Source organism: Myotis nattereri, assembly GCF_964212035.1.
Source record: "Myotis nattereri genome assembly, chromosome: 14".
Taxonomy (NCBI): Eukaryota; Metazoa; Chordata; class Mammalia; order Chiroptera; family Vespertilionidae; genus Myotis; species Myotis nattereri.
The window spans coordinates 55,750,155-55,769,400 of record NC_138089.1 but is presented as its reverse complement, the minus strand read 5'-3'; the positions used below and the strand labels follow the sequence as shown (position 1 = coordinate 55,769,400).

At 49.3% G+C, this 19,246-nt stretch overlaps 1 protein-coding gene across 1 annotated transcript in view; it reads left to right on the top strand.

The window, feature by feature from the left end:
• The window catches only part of ULK4 (unc-51 like kinase 4), a 246,189-nt gene that overhangs the window by 127,758 nt on the left and 99,185 nt on the right, over window positions 1-19,246 (top strand). Inside the window, exon 31 of the mRNA XM_081105862.1 lies at window positions 8,223-8,328. Coding sequence (XP_080961988.1) covers window positions 8,223-8,328 — 106 coding nt within the window. The remainder of the gene's footprint in view (window positions 1-8,222; window positions 8,329-19,246) is intronic.

Genomic DNA, 19,246 nt, shown 5'->3' with positions numbered 1-19,246 from the left:
CTATTTCCATCATTAAAGCTCCATTATCTTTTCTGAGACCTCATTTAGGCTTCTGGCCACACCGCCCCTCAGAGGCGTTGGTGGCAGCACATGGAAGCCTGCGAGTCCCGTCAAAATACAAAAATAGCTAATAATGTGCTGCTCTTTCATTTTTTGCTATTTGATATCCATGTGTCACATGCAGAGTCTCACGTATTCTCTCTCTAACCCCATCTCTTGAAAACCATCAGTATCATTACCTGAGAGCTTTCATACAAAAGAAGTTTGATTCTGGATTGAAAACAAACGGAGTCTTCCTGATGAAGGTCCCTGAGGTGCACAGATACTGTGGGTTTAAAAAATCTCTCTGGTTGTTCCTTTGTCTTCAAGCATATCAACAGCTAAGTCATATTTGTACATAAAAGCCATCAGCCTGGCCGGTGTGGCTCAGTGGCACATGCCTGGGTTGTGGGCTTGATCCCCAGTAGGGGGCGTGCAGGAGGCAGCTGATGGATGATTTTCTCTCATTGATGTTTGTATCTCTCCCTGTCCCTTCCTCTCTGAAATTAGTAAAAACAAAACAAAACAGAATCAGCATTAGTCTTTTTACCCATCGTAGAACTTTATAGGTAGGGATAGGTAAGAATCTATATCTTAAAAGCCCCAAAGGGTACTGTGGGCTGTTTGATGTAACTGGGGGGGTGGGGGCAGGGGGGGGGGGACTGTGCTGGTCTTTCCGGAGAAGTCGAGTTCTGTTAGTTTAGTTCCGTCTGAAGTCCACGCCCAGAGGCCCACACAGTCACTTGTGTGCAGAGGCAGAGAGCACGGTGTCGCGGTCAGGTGACGAAGGCTGGTCAGAGGCGAGCGCGGAGCTGAGAGGAGCTGCAGGGAGTGAGGCCCGTGGCCCTGTCCACGAGGGCGGCAGGGATGGTACCCCTGATGTCCGGCTTTGTAATGACCGCATATTTCCAGTTTGTGTTTAACTCCACTGAGTCTAAGATAAATTAATATCCGAGGCATTGATTGCTAACCAAGACTGTGTGTGGATCGGAAAAATTGTAGGCAGGTGTTCAGAGTAACCGGCCTCAGCGTGCTGGCCACGGTGATGCTCCGTTCCTCTCAACTTGCAGGTCCTGGGTCCCAGGGCCTGGGCTCTTCCTCGGGTTCCAGGCCTCTCCCCGCCTGCTGCTGCTCCCTGCCAGCCCCATTCCCAGCTCCCGGCTGGCGTCCTTCCTGACCTTCCCAGCTCCACCAGGTCTCACTCGAGGCCTCGCTCCCTGAGTCTAAGAGCACTACTGGCCTTGATCAGCACCCTGCACTGCCCTCAGCTCTTCCCACGTCCGCCCCGCCCATCCCCTGGGCAGAAGCTCCCCGAGGGCAGGTATCTTGGCACAGGTTTGGGGCTCTTCATCAGACCTAAGTGGGCCTGGCGAGCTGGCCTTCGATGCCGAGTGTTGAAGGAATGACATCCACTTGTGTGCAGAGAGATTATTCATCGTTGGCCTTCTTGAAAATAGTGGACTGTTTTCCCTTGTAACACAGAAGGTTATCAGCTGGGCAGACTCCTCCCATGAGTAATAACAAGTTGTTCACATATTCCTTTGTAAAGGTTTTCATTATGTCTGTGATTGTGTATATGCCTTAACATTTATGCAATTTCCCATTAAAACTTCTTGTGAGTTTTTATTTTTCATGTGGGAATTTTGCTACAATCCATTCACTTCATCAGCGTCCGTTCTGTTTCCTCTTGTGAAACCCTTGATGGAGAGGACGGTAATTTACAGACTTACCTCCCCCCGCCGCTCCCACATTTATGTGCTGTAGTGGGGCTTCCTGGTGACAGCTGGGTTCTGGCCTGTGGGGTTCTGTTAGGGGCTGAGGAAAAGCAGGACCGAGGATGCTTTTCTCTATATCACAACTTCATATTGTTTTTCGGTTTATTAGTGAACATTCTGGGAAGGGTGGGCGGGGCGGGGGGGGAAGAAGGGGGGAAAGGGTGGGGGGGGAAGGGGGAGGAGGGTGGACGGGGGGGGGGTGGGGGGGGAAGGGGGAGGAGGGTGGATGGGGAGCGCCAATCTAATGCTAAAACTCATATTGGAGTGATCTTTGCCAGGATCCACAAATAAGTATTTAAGATTGTGCAGAACTGTGGTGTCTCAGTGTAGTCATAACGTTTAGAACTGCTTGACATGATTTAACTTCTCATTCAAAGATGCATTTGGAAAGATGTAGCCATTGGGTTTAGCATGAAAGGATGGCAGAGCAGAGAAGAATCTTAGCTGGAGTCTCCAGGCAGATCCCGCCTCCCTGGGCATCCGTTTCCACATCTGTGTCCAGAGGGCCTTCTCCTGCTGCTGCTGCTGCTGCAGGCTCCCAGCCCGCCCCTGGGCGACTCCCAGCCCCCCCCTGGGCGAGGCAGCTGTTGCTGGGGTGCAGCCGGCCGTCACTCGGCCCCTCTCGGTCATGCGGCAGAAAGGCTTCCTGTCCTCATCCTGGCTTTAGACATGTGCTTCCAGCGGCCTGAGGTCTCCTCTCCTCCCTGCCCTTCCTGTGCTTTCTGTGTCGCTTTAAAACCCTGGTTGGAAGGACTTCGCGCCACTTCCCACTAAAATCCCTCTCCTGCAGGATTTTCTAGAACCTCTTTGCGGCAGGAACCATGAGACCATAAACTCCCTCTGCAAAGAGGTCGCAGGGCCGGCAGTGAGAGCGCTGCCATTGAACACGCCTTGTGATAACTGCGCGTATTGATCTTCCCATTCCCTTACACCGCGTGCAGTATTTCCTTCCTCGGGAAGGGGTGTTTGTGTTTGTGAGCAATTACCTTTAACGGGGGGCCCCACTGAGACGTGTGAACCTCGTTCAGGACTTCCCAAGCGCATATTTTCCACACGAGTGCGTCACGGATCCTTGACACATATGTAGCACGTGAGAGGTTTTCTGTCCTTAAAGTAAAAGGGCCTCAATTTACCATCTCTTGCAAACATTATTCAAAGACAAATGTGTACCCATGGAAAAGGACATTTGGAGGAAAATCATTTGTGTGGTTCTGTTTCACACCATTATGTGCAAATTTCAATGCTCAGTAAATATTTATCGATGGCTCAATTGCTTGTTTCTGACAAGCTAACTTCCTGAAGGAGAACCCAGGCAGCTGTATCTCCCTTCCCCTGCTGTGTTCACCCGATGACTGTGAGCAGGATTGTCCGTTAATTTCCCAGAGGCCACTGTGGACCAGGCACTGGGGACACTGCTCAAAGCCCCAATTCTGCCCTCAAAGGGCTCAGCATCTGGTGAGGAATGGAAGAACCAATAGTCACAGTGCACGTGGCAGGTGCTGTAATGGAGGCGGGCACAGGGAGGTGACAGAGGTGGGCACAGGGAGGTGACGGAGGCGGGCACAGGGAGGTGACGGAGGAGGGCACAGGGAGGTGATGGAGACTGTCCACCATGAAAAGGGCAGCCTCCCATGGCCTCCAGCTTCTGGCCTGGATTTCTGAGAGCGAGTATTAGTTTGCCAGGCTTTATTTTTGTGAGATGATGATGATGATGATGATGATGATGATGATGATGATGATGCCGCCGATGCCGGTGATTGTTTTACTTCTGGAGAGGGGCAGGGATGCATGGAGCAGGCAGGGGTGTGTCTGGATGCCCACCTGGGTTTTTTCATGTCCCCCTGCTTCGGGCCTCTACGTAGCTCGGGCAGCAAATGCAGGGCAGCCTGGCCCGTCTCTAGCCTCCAGGCAGACGCAGCACAGGGCACAATCCATCCCCAGGGACACTGTGCTGGCAGCTTCGCTCGGCTCCGTTGCCAGAGTTCTCCCCCGGGCAGAGCCGTGTTGGCTCCGGCCCACGGCACCTGCCCTGAGGCACCGCGCCCTGTGGGAGCCAAGAAGAAGGAAGCTTCCTGCCGGCAGCCTAAATAATGAGGGAGGACGGGCTGGGAGAGCCACGGCACACTCACCTGCGGAAGGGCCTCCACGCTACCGCCCTCTCCTGGCTCAGCACCCTGATGGGCACGTGGCGCCAGTTGGCCCAGGCCCTCCCTCGGTGCCACCTGGAACAGGTCACTAACAACTTGTATTCGCTGCTGCCAAAGGGCCTCTGCCCTGTCTGTCAGTCAAATGGAAAAATAATTAGAGTTTTATTCTCTCCTGTGTTTAAGCAGAAAGATGGAGGCCTTCACATGGCAGTGGCCCAAGTGAGGGGAGGGACTGATGCCGCGCCCCTGGGCTCTCGGGGTGAGGGCGCCGGCGCTTTTGGCTGCAGGTGGGAGACCAGCGGGCCTCACGGTTTTCCCTTCGCCTCCAAGCCCGCTGTGCCCACAGACCCCTGGCTACAGGGCCCAGAAGCCCTGTGGCTGCCTCCCCGCTGGCAGAGCCAGTGTCCGGTGCCAGTTACCCCGGCCCCAACTTCATCGCACCCCAAACACCCCACCTTGGACGCCCAGATAGCGGCCTTCCCAGGGAATCCCGTGTACATGTTTGTGGGGTAAGTGAGCAGATTCATGCTGAATTAATCTGTCCCTTTCAGTGTAATTCAGCTCATTTCCTTCCTTGTCCCTCATCCTCAGGGGTCGGTATTTGGCTCAGTAAGTCGTGAGACTATGTCCACAATCACGATGTGATGTTTCTCTGGGACTGGAAGCCTTGGAGGTGCCCTTGCTCCTGCCGCTCTGGCCCTGTGGCCTGCCCTCCCCAGGCCTTTGACTCCACCGGGTCTGGGCATACATTGGGGTGTGGGGAGCGTGGCCGCCTGGGGCCGACCATAGACGCGAATGTGCTCCCCAGACCTGCAGGCCCAGATCGGAGCCCGGGAATGGAGGTGAGTCTGCCGCTTTGGAGCGCGGAGCCCGTCCGCCGTTGAGGGGTGATACTGACTGGACGTGGAGTCCCCTGAGGAGTGGTGGCAGCTTCATCCAAAGGTGGCAACATCGCCTGGTCTTAGAGGACAGATTCCCAAGGGGCTCAGGAGGGCCCAGGGAATTGGTGGGTGTTGGATGCGGGGATGAGAGCGAGGCAGTGCCCGGGTCACTCGAGAGCGATGGCTGGTGGCTGGGCAGCGTGTAGGGCCGTCACTGAAACAGGAAACAGGGAGGAGGGGAAAGGAGACGACGACTCAGTGTGGAGCCCAGTGAGTTGGAGCTGCCTGTGGGGCAGCCGCGTGAGGGTCCGTGACACGGAAAGTGGCCCTTCCCCTCCAGTACATTCGTGTCATCTGAGTCTCCGCAGACTTTCCTGTGGCCTCAGAGCCCTTGGCACCCAGCCCCACGGGAGACGCAGGAAAGGAGAGGGAGGATGCCCGCTGTGCCCGGGCGCGGCACCGTGTGCCCAGGGAGCGTGTGCGCGGTGGGCGCCCGTCCCGCAGAGCAGCACAGCCGTCTTTCCCCGGAACGCACTCTAGACGCGTGGGACAGGGTGAGCTGCGTGTGTATTTCTGAGCGTGTCGAGTCCGTGCGCCCGGCACTGTGCAAGCTGCTGCGTTTCATTCTCTGCACAGTTTCTAACCTCCTGGCGATGGGCGCCCGTCCTTTGAATTCTGGCCCAGGTACTTCCTGCCTCGACCGGTCGGCCTGTCCTGGATCGCTGCGGTCTTCAGTGCGTCCCCATCTCCCTTGTTAGAGGGCAGTGCTGGGTCTGCCCTGAGCCTGCTGGGGCGGCCGATCGCCCCGGCCGCGTTTCCTTGCTGCGCCCTTGGTGTTTCGGAGCCGTTCTCCGCTCGGAAGCAATTAGTTTGGAGAAGGCTGATTCTTCAGGGTCCAGTGCTCGCCTGCCTTTCATTTGCTGAGGCCGCTGCACATTTTAATGAAGTTGTTTCATCTAGGTTGCCAAACACTAGATTTTTGCTGCTTCAATTCTAATTATCTCTGCTGGCAAATGCTATGTTTTATTAGAACCCGCAAGGGCTCCGTTTGTTAAATGTCCATACACCGTGGCGTCAGGCACACAAATGAGGTCAGCTGTGCTTGCCGCTGGCTTACGGATGGAAGGAGTGAAACATTCTCCTCGTGATCGGACAGGGCGTTGGGACGGCCTGCAGGGGCGAGGTGGGATCTCGGGGAGGCCTTGTCCCACGAGCTTAGCGTCCTTCGGCACCAACAGCGGCCTTGACTCTAAGTGTCTGAGTGACGGGGCTGTCCGTGGCGGCTCTAGGGATCACATGCTCATTCTCTCCTTTCCTGCAGTTGCCTGACACTTACATCCTGCTTCCTGGGTTGTACGTCGAAGGCTGCAGCAGAAAAGGAACCACCTCTCCCGGTCTGGCTACAAGCTTATTGATCTCTCCTATATTCTCCGCACCAAGTGCTTGGTCCTGAGTGCCCCCAGCAAGGAGGGGAGGGGCGGCTTTAACCAAGGGTGTTCCTTACCCCATGCCCTCCTGCAGCCTGGGCAGGAGCTGACAGAGGCCTTCGGTCTGCAGGGCTCCGGGACCCCCAGGCCAGGAGCCTCGAACCCAGTTGGCTGGGGTACGCTCCTGGGTTCTCAGTGTTCAGGGCGACACAGGTCTGGAAAGAGGGCTTTTGTACAAAAGGAAATGCCTGTGTCCGTCAGGGGCTCACCCTGAGAGCACGAGGGAACCGGAAGCGTGGGCTTAGCACGAGCCAAAGACACGGCCACGAGCAGCGTAGCAGGGGCACCTGTCACCACGGAAGCTGTGCATCGAAGGCGCATGACTGTCTCCAGCGAGACTGACCTGCACGCGCTCACAGACTGGTCTGTGAACAGGGAGTGGGATGAGTTGTTTCACTGTATGGGACAAAAAGGAAAGATTTATTAGCTTCTCATCACAAAAGCAGGTCTCCTGCGTAGCATCAGTTACTTTGTCATGAGTACAACGTGTCGCGTCAAGTTGGCGCTTATTAATCACCCTCTCCTTCCAACTAACTGTAGGAATAATGAGATGAAATTAGTGGCAGACCGTCGCCCCCACATTAATCTTCGTAAGCTGGTGTCAGCGAAACAGGCAAACACTAGCGTCCACTTCTAAGCGTGTGTGTCTAAAGAATGTTAGACATCTCTAGGCTTCGGTATTTGGAAGGCAAACTCCTTGGCTTGTATCAACAAAGACCTAGCAGATGAGCCTCCAGGACTCCCGTGGCTGCCCGCAGGGCGGTGCACGATGTGACGGGCAGCTTCGGAGCCAGGTGCGGTGTGGGTACTTCTGTCAGACTTGGAGCCGCGTGTCCCCATAGGACTCCGGACTCCGGCTGCTCTGCCGCACATCCTCACTCTGCGACGCGGGTTATTGGAGGCTCTTCCACCTAGAGCAGTGGTCGGCAAACTCATTAGTCCACAGAGCCAAATATCAACAGTACAACGATTGAAACTTCTTTTGAGAGCCAAATGTTTTAAACTGAAACTGTATAGGTAGGTACATTGTTATTAACTTAATTAGGGTACTCCTAAGGCTTAGGAAGAGCCACACTCAAGGGGCCAAAGAGCCGCATGTGGCTCCCGAGCCGCGGTTTGCCGACCACGGACCTAGAGCATGACCCGACACCAGAGCAGAGGGAAAGAGGGATGACAAAGCCCTCGCTGGCCCTTAAAGCTTCTGCCCAGAGGATTTAATTGGCCAAAGCAAGTGTCCTGGTCAACTCTAGTCACAATGGGCAGGGGAGTGACCTCCCAGGAGGAAGAGGTGGCAGTTTGTATACCTTTGTAATGACTAACTCAAAGCCAGAAATGTGGACGATCATTAAAATGGGAGGCGGGTTCCTTGAAAGACCAATGAAATAAGACTGAGCTTGGTGAGTCTGAGCCATAAGAAAGGGGAGGAGACAGTGTGCAAGGTGATGCAGAAGGCTCAGGTCACAGGAGATTCGTGAAGATATAAAAGAATGCTGTGCATCATTTTATCATATGTGCAGAACAGTTTGTCTAAGCTTTCTTTTATGATCTCAAAACATCTTTCAGGCGTGGTCTCCTCAGTCCCCAGGGCTTGATTTCTGTCCCTCTGACTCCGGTGTCCCCGGCTAAGCACAGAGGGCTGTGTGCTTGTCCAGCTCGGGCAGGGGGCTGCGGCAGGTGGTGCTCGCGCGGTTCAGGCCGCCTCCCAGCTCACTAACTCGCCAGGGGGCGCGCCTGAGCGCGGGCACACTGCTTCCCTGCAGTGCAGAGGTCCTCATGGCACCTTGTGCGGAGAATGAGGGGATGGAGGTCATTTGCCTCTATCATTTGCTCATTGGCCTCTATCATGTGATTGTATTTCTGTGTAGTTATGATGAAAACTGTCATCTCTTGCAGGCCCACCAGGAGAACATTCTGGGTAACACCATGCAAAGTGTGATTGCATTGCTCCACAACCTGGTTGCCTGCAAGGATTCGAACATGCAGCTGCTTTATGAACACGGTAAGTGCTTCTTAGAATTTGCTTAGATTATGTTGAGTTTTGCCTATTTGTAAGTTTTCTCATCTTATATAGTAGGGAGTCACAAAGTACTATTTAAAGTTGATCAGTCAGCCCAGCTGGTGTGGCTCAGTGGTTGAACGTCCACCGGTGAACCAAGAGGCCACCAGTTCAATTCCTGGTCAGGGCACATGCCCAGGTTGCGGGCCCGATCCCTAGTGGGGGGCGTGCAGGAGGCGGCCAGTTGGTGTTTTTCTTTCTATCCCTCTCCCTCCCTCTCTAAAATCAATAAAAGCATAATTAAAAAAAATAAAGTTGATCAATGAAAATAGATGTATAGGGTCCTATAAATAATATTACCAGCCAAAAGGGAAAGTGTGGTACGATTGTGATAGCTTCTCTACACTAACTTATTTTCTACACGGCACACTGTAAGTAGCATTGCTTAAAGATAATAATAAAAACAACAACAACAAAAAACAAATGCAAGTGTAAGCAAGGCATTTAGACGTATTGCTGCCAGTCAAAATACAAACGTATATGGTCCAAAGTACCTCATAACATGAGACCGAATGGGTCGAGGCTGAGTTTACTTTGCATCTTACACATATCTTTAATTTTACAGTTGAAAACAATTTTTAAGACTTTATATTTTAAGGAAAGTTTTAGGTTTCAAACAAAATTGGGGGGAGGTACAGAGATTTCCCACATAATCCCTACCTGTCCCCAGACAGAGGATGTGTTGGTATTGCCTCAATCTTCTTTCTGGTTATGGAAGTACTCATCTATTTCAGCTTTATCTTTTGAAAGTAAGAATAAATAATTACTTTTGGCTTCTATGGAAATAATCAAATGATTTTTCCTTGGATCTATTTATGTAATGAGTTGTATTTAATAGGTTATGTTGTGTTAAGCCATCCGAGCACTTGAGTCAGTAACCACACTTGACCGTGATATGTTATTCTTTAATTGTGCTACTTAAGTTCTTTGCTAATTTTCTTTTCAGGATTTTTCCATTGTCATGCATAAGTGTGATTGGCCTGTGGTTTTGTTTCTTGTTTGTTTTTAATAGAATACATTCTTTGCTAGATTTTAGTGTTAATACTAAGTTGCATCTGTAATAATAAAAGTGTATTATGCTAATTAAAACAGACAGCTGAATTCCAGACGTCCTTCTGGACAAAGCTGTGGCGGTGGGGGCCGAGGAAGAGATGGTTAGGGGCGATCAGGCAGTCAAGCGAGCAGTTAGGGGCAATCAGGCAGGGAGGCAGAGTGGTTTGGGGCGATCTGGCAGGCAAAGGGGTTAAGGGTGATGAGGCAGGTAGCAGAGTGGTTAGGGGCGATCAGACAGGCAGGCAGGCAAGCAGTTAGGAGCCAGCAGTCCCGGATTGCAAGAAGATGCAGGCCGGTCTGAGGTCCCTCCTCCCCTGCACGAATTTTGTGCACTGGGCAAAAATTCTAGTATTTACAATAAAAGGAAATTTTTCCTCTTTCTGTGGTTCTGGAACGATTCAAGAATCAATGAAATTACCTATTCCTTTTTTTTTTTAAATATATTTTATTGATTTTTTACAGAGAGGAAGGGAGAGAGACAGAGAGTTAGAAACATCGATGAGTGAGAAACATCGATCAGCTGCCTCCTGCACATCTCCCACTGGGGATGTGCCCGCAACCCAGGTACATGCCCTTGACCGGAATCGAACCCGGGACCTTTCAGTCCGCAGGCCGACGCTCTATCCACTGAGCCAAACCGGTTTCGGCAAATTACCTATTCCTTAAAAGTTTAGTGGAATTCCCTCTGGCTTCTGCTGTTTCTAGGAGGTATATTAGTAGTGGTAGCTCTTTAGCACCTTTCTCTAGTTCTACAAAGGTAATTAATCTTTTTACATCTTTCCATCTCTTATAGAATCAGTTTTAGGAAATTGAGTTTTCCTAGAAAGCTTTCATTTCATTCACACTTTCAAATCTATTGCCATAGATATGGACAAAATAGGTGTTCACAGTTGTTCTATTTTCTTGGCTTCAGAAATTATCTCCCTATTACTGTTTTTTATATTATGTATTTGCGGCTTTGAGTTTTTAATGAGTATTTAAGATAATGGTTGTTTAATTTTATTAGACTGGTTTGGAATTTAGTTGTTAGTCCTACTTTAAAAAAAAAGTCAATTTCTGCTTTTATCTCTTAATTCATTCCTTGTGCTTTTGTTGAGTTTGTTTTACATTCTTTTTCTAAGTTCTTGAGTATCTCTAAGTTGTTTATCTCTATACCAATTCATTCTACTTATATATATTTTTATGTATATAGAAAATCAATATGTGAGAAAAACTGTGTCAAAGTAAGCCTCAAAGAGCACCTGCCTTGAGTGTAAGATGCAGTTCTAGCTGATGAGGCGGGGACAGTGTCATTGGCAGCACTTCCTCTTCGTTAGGGGGACATGCAGTCCTGGTGCCTGGATCAGAGAGGACTAGTCGGAACAGACACAAGGACACAGACTCTGAAACGTAGTCACTGACCGTCACCAGCACACAACTGCATTGTGTAATTCAGGCTTTTTGTTTTAAAGTGGTCATTTTTAAAGGAGCCTTTCAGGGAGAGAATGATAAAACAAAGACCTTTTGTTTACATTTGAAAATATTAGAGTTATTAACATTCACAAGGGGCTCTGGCTGGTCGCCATGCACTGACCTTTGAGTGAAGGATGTTGTCCCAGCTTCAGTGTTCCCAGCAGAGCCGTCAGAATAACGGATTTCCACGACGGCAGCGTGCAGATCCTGCCAAAGCAGCATTGAAAGCAATGTTTGTCTCCACCGGTGTATGGTGTCTCAGAAATCAACATACTCATTCCTTACGTGGTTTATTATAAACCTGCCTAAGTCGGTGTTTTCTCAAGAGGCCAGAAAGTCACTCTGAGAGCTGTGTGGCCTTGACGTGTACTTAATAGCCACCTTAGGTTTCTCACTCGTGTGGAACATTCCAGCTCGTGTTGAACAGGAGGGCTGGCAGACCTTTCCTGTAAAGGGCCAGGCAGGAACTACTTTAGACTCGCAGGCACGTGGTCTTCGTACTACTCAGTACTGCCAGCGCAGCAGGAGAGCAGACGCTGGGAATCCACGCGTGCGAAAGACCATCTAGACATAACCGAAAGCATCACCTGGAAGGGATGGATTGGACCGGCTTCGGGAAGTCACACGGAGCAACCCCTGTGCACTGGCTGTGGTGTTGGGTAAAGCCCATCAGCATCTCTGGGTAACAGCGCTGGCTTACAGATGGCCACGCACTCATCGCCGCTCCTTTCACCAAGAGGTGGAACCTCTTTCTTACCCCGGGATCCACGGAGGCTTCGTGATTGCCTTCAACCAGAATGTGATGGGATGATACAAAATATCATATTCTGGTGACAGTATTAAGCATCAAGAACAGAGAAAGGGTTGCTTTTTCATGAGGACCATCCTGAGTGAGGTGGTACCTCATGGGGTTTTGATTTTCATTTTCCTAGTGGCCAATGATGTTGAGCAGCTTTTCGTGGGCTTATTGGCTGTTTGTACATCTCCTTTGACACATTGTCTATTCAGATTGGGTTGTCTTTTAGTATGATAGAAATTCTTTTGCTTGAATTTAAGATTTCAAGTATTTTCATTGCATTGCTCTCTGCTAGGCATTTCAGAGGTGATTTGCGGGGGATGACCTTGGGAACGGGAGAGTATCGGCGTAGGAGATGGGAAGAGAACTCTGACTGACTTTTCACACAGCACCTGCCAGAACGGTCATTTTCGGGTGCCAGTCTCCGCCTGTCACTCCCTGTGCCAGCTCCATCCTGCTCTTAGGAACAGGGCCGGGCTCATTAACAGCACACAGTCCTGACTTCCCCTGCTGCCTGCCTGGCACTCTTCCCTGTGCTGTCCGGGCACGGCCAGACTCGCCTCATTGCACTTTCTGTCACGCGCCCACTTCCTTCTCCCCCGCACCTTCCCACGTACCTGTCCCCATCCTGCTCACCCTCCTGCTTCCTCCCGAGCTCGGCTCAAACTCCGTTTTCTCCAGGAAGCCCTTCTTGAAAGCCCCCATTCTCTTTCGTTGCACTTATCACAGTTGTAATTAAAATAGGAATGATGTCCCGATGGACTCGCCTGCTGAGTGTTCTGTGGAAGTCCTCACAAGCCCCCAGGCTCTCCCAGAGCAGCAGGTATAGAATTAGCTCTTCAGGCCGCAGAGCTGACTGCTCTCCCCGGGGGAGAGGGGACAGTCCTCCTCCTCAGTTCCGCCTGCCAGGGGCTCAGTCATCAATTGCTGTTTTCTTGGGCAGGCATTTTCGTTGCCCCCCACATCTTGCTGCCCAGATCTTGGAAGCAGCCATCTTTTAATCTATAAGCTCAATAAACATGCCAGTGTCTAAAAGAGAAGTCATTGATTGATTGATATTCATGTTATCTGCTGGAAGGAGAGCCCCCTGTTCCGTCCACTGTTGACCTCTCTGCCCCCGCCCCACCGCACAGTTCCTGGCGCACAGCGGTTGCTCTACAGGTGGGCGCTGGCCGGATGAATGACAGGGGACCCTCAGGGCAGAGCTCACGTTCCATTTCCAGAATGAGGGCCTCACTTCTCTGCACCTTGTCCAGCCTCAGCCCTTGGCTGCCTGCCCCAATGTGTCATCCGACTTTGGACCTCGCATCTAGTGCTTCGTATATTTCTTCCTTCGCGGTGCATTCATCAAAAACCAGATGTACAAAAGACATTATGAGCTGGATTCTTCTAAGGCCACAAAAATGAGCCGCTGAGTGACTTTTTATCAGCTCGCACCCCGTTGCTCACATCTGGAGCCTGGCTGGCTGGTCTTAGAGGGGCAGTCCTGTCCCTGGGGCACAAAATTGTCAGCTTGGATGTGGCGGAGTGATTTTCCGGAGCTGAAACCTTATAAGCAGTGGTCTTATTTTTTGCTTCAAGCTTTCATTTTGTCCGACCTTAATTTTGAAATATGGAGAACTGTGTGTTAGGCAGATAGAAATGTCCCCTTGTCTTCCTTTAATGTTGCACTGAGATGGAATGGCCCATGTGTCGTCGCTCCCCTGCCCACGTGTCTCCTCACCAGGGCTCCGGGAGGCCTCTTAATGTCTGCAATTCTCTGAAGCATCAAAGCCATATTATCACCCTTCAGAAAGGATTTTTCAATATAGGAAAAGAGGGAGACGTTTAACAAGCTTCTGGGCTAGGTCAGATTAAAAACATGTTAAAAATAGCAAGGAGGGACATGCAACAGAAGGTGTGAAATTATAATAGCGTCAAGGAACAGCACACAATGAGCTGTGCCTCCTAAAAATGTTTCCAGGAGCTACGGAAGGCACTTTGAAGCCGTGCTCCAGAAAAGAAGTGAAAAGTTCATTATTTAGGGGAGAATTGGAGAAGCTAGCATGTGAATGAACAGGAACATGGTATGTAATTGAAATAGCTGGGTCTGAATCCTCAGTCTGCAATTTGATGAGATACTTTTGGGTCTTAATCTCTCTGGGATAGTGATACCTATTTTGAATGTTTGTCTTGAGGATTAAATGATAATATATGTAAATTTGTCATGTATAATTAATAAAATTAGCATAAGTGTTTAAAAATAAGCTCTAAAAATAGCCAAGTGGTCCTCCCATGGGACCATGTAAGCAGATCATTAGAGGGAGAGAAATGAAACTGAAGATAAATTATTGCGATAGTATCAGCCACTTAAAACAATTGTTTTCATTGATTTTTAGAGAGAGACAAAGGGAGAGATAGAAACATTGATTAGCTGCCTCCTGCACGCCTCCTACTGGGGATCATGCCCATAGGCATGTGCCCTGACTGGGAATTGAACCAGCGACCTCTTGGTTGATGGGTTGACACTCAACCACTGAGCCACGCCAGCTGGGTGGTATCAGCCACTTTAAATGAGTTAAACTGTATCACCCCAAAAAGGTTATACTAGAAATGCAGAATACTAAAATATCTGCAAGTTTGATCTCAGAGCCATTTGAAAAGATTATTTATTTGTAGATTCTTTCTTCCCAATTTTATTGAGATATAATTGGCATAGCTTTTTGTAAATTTGTGGTGTACAATGTGCTGATTTGATGCACTTATTTATTGCAAATTTATATCACTTCATATAATTACGATTTCTTTTTTGTGGTAAGGATATTTAAGTACTACTCTCCTAGCAACTTTCAAGTGTATAATACAGTATTAATAACTGTTATCACTGTGCTGTACACTAGGTCCTCAGACCTATTCATCTGATTACTGGAAGTTGATACTCAGAACCATTGTTCTTAAGAAGTTACAAAAAAACAAGGGTGCCTAAGATCTTAGGATGGTAAAGATCTCAGTTTCACAAAGAGGAATGGAGGGATATCAGAACTACAGGCAAGTTAAGTCTCTCTAACAAAATGAATATGCTGCCAGTTTGTGGTAATGAAGAAAAGGAGGGTCTAGTCAGGGAAGGCCTGCAGCCCTACTTAAGAGGCACTAACAGGGATGAGACCTGGGAGATGGAAGTCATGAACCTGCAGATCACAGTGAGAAAAATGAACAGGTAGAGGACTATGTTCAATTTGTGGAAAAAGAAGAGTCAAAATTTCAGTGGATTAAAACAAAAAAGTTTATCAGTTGTATAATAGAATCCGGGGCATTTCTGGCCAGCTGGCAGCTTTGCTGCATCTCCTCCCATTTCATGGCTTAATCATTTCCCTGGATATTGAAATGCACTCTATCCAGCAGGCAGAAGGGTAACACTGTGGAGAAGGCATACCTACTTCCTAAGAACCCCAGCTAGAGGGGAAAGTATTTGCAAATCATTTATATGATTAGGGATTAATTTCCAGAATACATAAAGAACTACAAGTCAACAACAACAAAAATCCTTATTATAAAACTAGAGGCCCGGTGCATGAATTTGTGCACAGGTGGGGTCTGGCTGGCCCACCCCAATTGGGGCCAGCCAGCTGGGGGGAGGGGCTGCAGAAGGTTGGCCAGCTGACCCCACCCCCATTGGGCCGGTTGGCTGGCCACAGTGTGCGTCATAGCGACCGGTTGTTCTGGTCATTCTGATTGCTTGGCTTTTATATATAGAGACTAGAGGCCCAGTGCACAAAATTCGTGCACTCCGGGGGGGGTCCCTCAGCCCGGCCTGTGCCCTCTCGCAGTCTGGGAGCCCACAGGGAGCGGGCCTAAGCCATCAGTTGGACATCCTTAGCGCTGCCGCGGATGCACAAGAGTCTTCTGCCACCGCTGCTGTTCTTGCCAGTCGTGAGCCTGGCTTCTGGCTGAGCAGCACTCCCCCTGTGGGAACGCACTGACCACCGGGGGTCAGCTCCTGCGTTGAGCAGGATCAGGCTGAAACCGGCTCTCTGACATCCCCCAAGGGGGCCCGGATTGCGAGAGGGTGCAGACCAGGCCAAGGGACCCCACCGGTGCATGATCAAGGATGGGGAGGGACATGGGAGGTCGGCCAGCCAGGGAGGGATCGTGGGAGGACTCCAGGGCATGTCTGGCCCATCTCACTCAGTCCTGATCGGCCTGACCCCAGCAGCAAGCTAACCTACCGGTCGGAGCATCTGCCCTCTGATGGTCAGTGCACATCATAGCGAGCGGTTGAGCGGCCTTAGCATATCATTAGCATATTACTCTTTGATTGGTTGAACAGACGACCAGATGACCAGACACTTAGCATATTAGGCTTTTATTACATAGGATGGACAAAGGACTTAAATAGACGTTTCTATTCAAAGGAAGTATGAATAGCCATTAACCCCACGAAAAGATGCACAACATTATTTGTCATTAAATGCACTTTAAAACCATAATAAGATACCACTTCATACCTTAGGATGATTTTTTTTTTTTTTTTTTTAAGGAAAATAACAAGTGGTGGTGAGAATCTGGAGAAATTGGAACTCTCATGCATTGCTGGTGGGAATGTAAAATGGTGTAGTGGTCATGGAATGCAATATGGTGATTCTTCAAAGAGTTAAACACAGAATTACCATATCATTCAGCAATTCCCTTTCTCAGTATATGCCCAAAAGAATTGAAAACAGGGACTAAAACATATATTTACAAATTCATTGAAGCATTATTCGCAATTGTCAAAAGGTGGAAACCACCCATGTGTCCATCAGCAGATGAATGGATAGTGAAATGTGGTATATATGTACAATGCAATATTAGCCATAAAAAGGAATAACCTGATTTATGCAACAACATGGGTGAACTTTGAAAACATTTTGCTAAATGAAAGAAGCCAGACACAAAAGGACAACTATTGTATGACTTCACTTATTAAAGTACCTAGAATAGACACATTTGTAGAGACAGAAAATAGAATCATGGTTACTAAGGCCTGGGAGGGTGGTTAGTGGGGAGATACTGTTTAATGGGCACAGAGATTCTGTTTAGGATGATGGCAGTGGTTTATGCAACATTATAAAGGTAGTTAATGCCACTGAACTGTATACCTAAAGACAGTTAAAATGGTCAGTTTTATGTATATTTTACCCACGTCCCTGGAAATGACCCACGTTCCTGTTGCCCACATGCCATGGGTGAGAACGAGGCTCATGGTCTCGTTAGGATGCAGGGAGTTTGGGCCATGGAGTGCCTGGCTGAGCCTCAAATTCAAGTTGCCTACCACCTGCGTTTCAGGAGGGGACACTGATGTCCCAGCTGTGGGATGGCAGAGGTCTTCTCTGTATGAGGATCCCGCCAGGTTTGCTTCTGGGCGACACATTAAGAAACATTGCAGTCACACTAGAGGCTGCTTAGCTTTAAGCAGCCACGCTGGTGAGGCGGGTGGAAACGTTCCTTCTGAAGGGTAGGGAGACCATTCGGAGCTCCCGGCACCGTCCTCACACGTGTGTCCTTCTCTCCTGCAGAATGTCAGACCGTTCATGACGCGAGTTGCTCCAAAATGCAGGCCTTATCCTGGTGAAAGTGCCAGGGCATCCGCTTCCTGTTCAAGATAAGATCTTCCCAAAGATTTGAGTGTTGAGAGGTCAACCTCTGGACGGAGGGAGGCAGGAGGGAGTGCTCCCCACTGTGGGTGACAGGAGCCTTGAAGGGAGGCCCCACAGAGAAGCGATTCCAGTGCTGGCGGGAGCCGGGCTTGTGGCCTCTGGGGCCCCTTAACCGCTCTGGATCGTCTGTGGTTCTTTCTTAGACTCACGTGTTTGCAAACATTCCTGCAGCCTCCAGGATGAAACGCAGAGGAGGAGTTAATGAAATGAAAGAAGGCTATTAAGATGTAAATTGTTTTCTCTCTAAGTGCTTTCCCCAAGTGCTGAAACATACATTTACTTTCATTCCCTTCTGTCTGGGCCGCGGACACTCAGAACTCAGGGTGGAAATGTGGAATCATGCAGGTTATTCCCTCACAAAGAGGCACAGCTAACATCTGGCTCTCTCTTTTTTCCTTTAAATGGTACAATCAGCGGCTGTATCATATCTCTGATGCCTTCTCTTTTATATCCTTAGCTTTAGAGGAAAAGAAATCTAACGCCGAACAGCAATTGCTGTAGCACATTGCTGCCATATTCAGCAAGCAGTAGGATGTGTAAAGTGAGGACAGTTCTTGATGGGATTAGAAGAGTAATAAAACTTTATAGAGGAGTTTAATAACTCATCTCCAGACCACGGAGCAAAGCTAATCGTCCGCCTTCCCCGGTGAAGTGTCCACTCCGTCCCGAGGTCCAGTGCTTTGACCTTCAGTCAGATGTCAAGAGATCACTTAGGTGTCAGATGTGCTTAATGTGCATCTTGCTGTGAGAGCCCACAGAATTTTGCACACTTGAAAAAGAGTCCTCCCAGAGCAATGATCTCACATAACGTTTTTAATAGAAAGTAAGGTATCAGCTCTTTCCATATACAGGTACATTGAGGAGTGATTGTCAGACAGTAAAATGAGCTTCTGTCTTTCTAAGCACCAAACTTTGGACTCGATCCAGTCTCTTTCTCCAGGTATCTCTTGGAGATCGGCTATAAATAGCTGAATCAATCCCAGGCCATTTATCTCCCGTTCGGCTAACGTTTTCCACCATAACTGAGCCTCCCCTCCCTCCGAACTGCCCTCTTTCCCTGCGCCACGCCCAGACTTCTTTTCCTGTTGGAAACAGTTGTTGTGATTTGTGTTTTATTTCCTTCAGCTTCATTCAATAACCCTTTTTTAAAATTACAGAGTGTTTAGAGTTGGAGTATGCATAAAGCTCATTTATTCAAACCCCTCAATGCACCGGTGATGAAAGCGAGGGCCGTGGGGTGCAGAAACTTGTCCTGGGGGCCCCCAGCTGGAAAGCAGCTGGATGACCATGAGGTTCAGAGGTTTGAACTTGAGCCACCTTCCTTACGTCTTCACCAAGGGCTGGCTCCCCTCGCCCCCCATCGTCAGAAAAGCAAGCGGGGTATTCCTTTCTGCTTTTGCTTTGTTTGTGGACGACTTGTTTTGGACTGGAACGCTGCCCTCTCCCTTTGAGGCTAGTACTGAGTATTGCTGGTAACTCAGGGTTCCTCTCGACACAGTTCAGCACCTCCTGCCTTGGTGTCCTGGTGGCCAATGGCATGTGTTTACCATGGCGTTTTTCTAAGACCTCTGGCCATGTTTAGAACAGGCATCTCTGCCCAGGAAACAAGGCCTTGCATTCCTGCTGGGCTCCCCCCACATGCACGTTCCAGCCAGACGCAGTGTTCACGCTGGGCCCTGGTGTGCACCTGCTACGGAAAGCCTGGCAGTTCCTGTAAGGGAAAGTTTCAAATAATATTCTAGAGAGACAGGAGATGCTATATTTAAAATAAAGGAGAAAGGCTAATTGTGGCTTGCTAGCTCATTTCTTTTTTTATTGCTAATCTTCCATTGTATTGACCATGTATATTCCATGAACATTCCGTTGGATCACCACAGTTTGTTTA